The 4,453-nt window shown below is 36.8% G+C and overlaps 1 protein-coding gene across 1 annotated transcript in view; it reads left to right on the forward strand.

Moving 5' to 3' along the window:
• Positions 1–2,012, forward strand: part of LOC102212704 (butyrophilin subfamily 2 member A2-like) — a 12,341-nt gene extending 10,329 nt beyond the window's left edge. The window contains exons 2-5 of the mRNA XM_005754431.1: positions 877–1,203; positions 1,501–1,791; positions 1,883–1,935; positions 1,992–2,012. Coding sequence (XP_005754488.1) covers positions 877–1,203; positions 1,501–1,791; positions 1,883–1,935; positions 1,992–2,012 — 692 coding nt within the window. The remainder of the gene's footprint in view (positions 1–876; positions 1,204–1,500; positions 1,792–1,882; positions 1,936–1,991) is intronic.
• Positions 2,013–4,453: the final 2,441 nt, after the last annotated feature.

The raw sequence follows: 4,453 nt of genomic DNA on the forward strand, positions 1-4,453 counted from the left end.
GTTACAGAATACATTTTGGGGCATGTATTCTGTATTCTGTAATGGAATACATTTTAAAAGTAACCTTCCCAACACTGCTGATAGCTAAGCTTTCCTTGTGGCCCATTACACAATCAAAACAATTATTAGCAGACAGAGTTCATCTCAAAACTAAAGATACTGACCAAAAGTTGTTCTACAGGCTGCAATTTAGCACTAATATAAAGTAATATATTTGCTATAATCAGTAACAAAATGTCTGCTGCCTTAACTCTGGAGCTATTGGAGAACATTAACATTAAGTGAAAGGTCATGTTGATGACCTCATGGGGGTATTCAACATGTTAAAATGTAAAATATGGGTTTAGACTTGAATCATTTGATTTTAAATATGAAACTAACAAATTCTTATTATTTCAATGACCTCTTGTGGCCACACTTGTATGTGTCACTGATCTATTTTCAGAGGAGGATGCTTCCACAGATAGATGGACTTTCCCTTTCTCCATGCACAGTCTTTGGTATTTTGATTTCCCAACTTCTGATACACTTAAATAGGGGTAAGTTTGAATTTACATGTGTAATATCTTTTTTTGCCGTGGCACTAATGTACAGATTTTTTTGTGCAGGGAGACTGTATAAAACAGTGAATACCAATTAGTACAAACATTTGGTGCAAACAGCAGTTTATAATTTGCAGCTTTGATTTGCTGGCTGCCTGCATGTGTTTAATTTTTTTCTGAAAGACTTTTTTAACATCTTCACCTAAAAAAGTTAGAAAGAAAAATAAGGCTCTATTCTGAGTGTCATCTTTAAGTTTGACATATATATTCACTCATCCTGCAGAAATTAATAAACTCATTTTCTGTATTTCTTTGTTTCCCCTCCTGTCTACAGCGGAGTCTCAGGTGGTTGGTCCACATCAACCAGTAGTTGCATTAGTTGATGATGATGTTATTTTACCATGTCACGTGGAGCCTGCAGAGGATGTGACAGCTCAGATATTGGAGTGGACAAGATCTGACTTGAACCCAAGATTTGTCCATGTGTGGCGATCCGGTCAGGATCTGGTGAATACAAGAAATCCTTCATACAGGGGAAGATCATCACTGTTCATCAATGAACTGAAGCGTGGAAACATTTCACTGAAACTCTCCAGAGTAAAACTCTCTGAATGCAGCCCTCCTTTAATGGAGAAAAATTATTTTGTCAAGCTTGTGGTTGGTAAGTAGATACACATCACATGTTCATGGTGTAGATCAATTATGCACCCACTATACAGGATTTTGATGGGATTGTAAGTGAGGAGCAAATGGTGAGATGCTCATATTTAGTTACAGTGAAAAATTATGTTTATGTTTATGAGAAAAGATTTCAACCCGGGAAATGTTTGTTTATTAACTTGACAGAACACACCAACCGCATCAGAATTTTGCAAAAATAATAATTTTGTACTAGTGAATTACTGTCCAAAATGTTTTTTTCCACCTACTAATATCTTTTATGCTTTTTCTTGCTCAGCATCAGATGCTGCCACCTCACTTCTAATCAGTTTCTCAGGGATTGACAAAAACAGAGGAGTGGTGTTACAGTGTGAGTCTGCAGGCTGGTATCCAGAGCCTGAGCTGCTGTGGTTGGACGGTGAGGGAAACCTCCTCTCTGCTGGACCTACAGAGACCCTCAGAGGTCCTGATGACCTCTATACTGTCAGCAGCAGAGTGACTGTGGAGAAGAGACACAGCAACAACATCACCTGCAGAGTCCAACAGAGGAACACCAACCAGAGCAGAGAGACACACATACATGTTCCAGGTTTAAATTATATTATTAAATTTATTTCACTATTTGTTTTGTATATTTGAATAACAGTTTTCTTGGAATTTAATTTGTTTATGAATTTCAGAGGATTTCTTTGATATCCCATCCAGTTCTCCCTCTGTCACCATCGGTTTGGCTGTTAGCTTGGCTCTATGCATCATGATGTTAATTTTGTCAGCTGTTCTTGCCCATAGAAAGAAGCAAAACACGACTAGTGAGTCACTGATTAATTATTCTTTACCTCTACAAATCATCAGTGTTTTCACTGAGCGGTTTAATATTTTAAGCCAAGTTTTGGCATCTCCTTCTCATTTAATTTTAACTTCAAAGAAGATGCTCAAGTTTCCTCTGAAGATGGTGAGAGAGAGCAACTCAATATGAAGGCAAGAGGAAAAACTCAGAAGCAGAATAAATTTGTGAGTAGATGAACATTATATGTTAAGTTTAAAGATCATCTTCATTGTTTTCCAGAGAAGAAATTAAATAGTAATCAAAATGTTACCTCATATTTCTGGACTTGGATGAAAAATGTTGATTCTTCTTTCAGCCTCTAATTCTAAAATTCCAGTGTTCATCTATAAGCTACATTACTCCTTTAAACAAACTCAAATATTTTACAATAAAACTTCCAGGAATAATACTCAACAGAAAATGTGTTATATTACTTTTGTATTCCTCCATAAGAAAAAAAAACCCAAATGCACCTTCAAATAATTACCATTTAACAATATAAACCTTAGGAGTGCAATCCAACAGACTGACACAAATCTACATCCTAGTGTTGGCTTCAGAGCTGGCAAAGTACAGACATTCTGTACTTAAGTAGATGTACAGATACTAGTGTTAAAAATACTCAATAAAAATACAATTTATTTACAAAAGGCAAAAAGTACAAGATCTGAAATGTAAGAAGGTGAAAATAGCTTTTGGATGAAATTTTTACCAACTATTTTTTTGCAGAGCTAACTTATAAGAATATGATAATAGGAGATGGGAATATAAAAAACTTCAAAACTTCAAAATATACCCAACTTGAATGACTAGGTAGAACATGAGCAGAAAGAAAAATTATATAAAAAATTGTATATCTCCATTTTCTGTTGCCTCCATTGTAGAGGACATTGCCTCTAAATAGAAAATAAGTAGGGAAGGGATTGAAGTGGATGTTACATTTTCGGCCAAGGAGTAAATTGAACACAACAAAAAAATGTGACCCCTCACTCATACACCACCGAAGAAAGAGCAAAAACTTTTCAAAATGCTATGCAGGCTTTTATTGACACCAGACACACAAATCAACTTATACTTACTCATATACCAGTTTGCTTCGAATGTCAAAGACAGGCTGTTTGTTGGGTGGTGGAGGCCAGGAGAGAAGGGGCCAGGTGGTCATCTGGTGGTTAAGTACTGATTGATCAACTTATTATTCATCCCGGAACAGGATTGAACTCAATCCATCCACTCAGCAGGCACTGGTCTCCATTAAAACACACACATGCCCACACCTGAGAGAGAGAAGAGGAAAAACCCACAGCCTCTTCCCACAACCAATGGGAGGATTCACACAAACACACACACACAAACACACACACGACCCACAAGATCTTGGTCATAACAGTGGAAATTAGCACATGAAGGAACCTGTTCGTGCCTCGGCATGGGGAAAAATAATCACAGCTCACAATAATTTCAACTGAGAGCTCCAGTAGATGTACAGGCTGTGATCAGCTGATCTGGGCTACTTCGGCTCTGAGGATTACTCTCAGAGTAACTCTTTGTAAACTAAATTCAACAAGACGAAGCAGATGTCTCACAAGCCTTCTTGACTGATTTCCACTGACAGTTTACTATTTATGCTTTCTTTATAATAGATGGTATAAGGTTGGCATGAAGGTGGAATTCAGTGAATAAATGAAAGCATCCTCAAATTCAACTCTGCTACATTTGATGTCATCTAACTCTGATCATGAGTACTTGAGCCACTGTGCATGAGTCAAACACTGTTCTTTAAGTGAAATCCATCACAGTACGACAAACCTAAACTGCAGAGCATTTTCACACAGACTTCACAAAGAATGGAACAAAGTCAGCATGCCTCAGTTTGTTTTACTGGACATTACACAATATTAAACAATAGCTTCACAACATATACAGATAAAACCTTTGTGTTACAAAGTATTGTGTTAGAGTCAACCCTGATTATAACTCGGGTAATTATATGGTATTTTTTTAATTCACCCAATTTTATTTGTTGTGCTTAGTGCTGATGTGGGACATTTTTTCCAATTTTGTTGGACTATTGCACTAAATAAGACTATGCAATGACATAAGATAAGACAACTCTTTATCCTAACTTATATTATCGCTCTTTGTCAACTTCTGTTTATTATTTTTATTATCAAATTGTTATCCCTGGTCCTTTCCAAGCTGTACCGTAAAGTACTACTGTTATGTTGTCCACATTACTAAGACTAACTGTGAAAGACTTGTTTGTAATCTCTGCCATCTCTCAGTGGAAGTTGCCAATAACTTCAAGGCGGAAGCTCCAGCAACAGAGGAGGGAGGATGCTGAAAATAAACTTGGCGAGCTGCAGAATGATAAAGAAAAGGTTCATATGTGTCATTTCTTGTGTGTGTGTGTGTGTGTGTGTGTGTG

Source organism: Pundamilia nyererei, unplaced genomic scaffold (assembly GCF_000239375.1).
Source record: "Pundamilia nyererei isolate P.nyererei 1_Seehausen unplaced genomic scaffold, PunNye1.0 scaffold00564, whole genome shotgun sequence".
Taxonomy (NCBI): Eukaryota; Metazoa; Chordata; class Actinopteri; order Cichliformes; family Cichlidae; genus Pundamilia; species Pundamilia nyererei.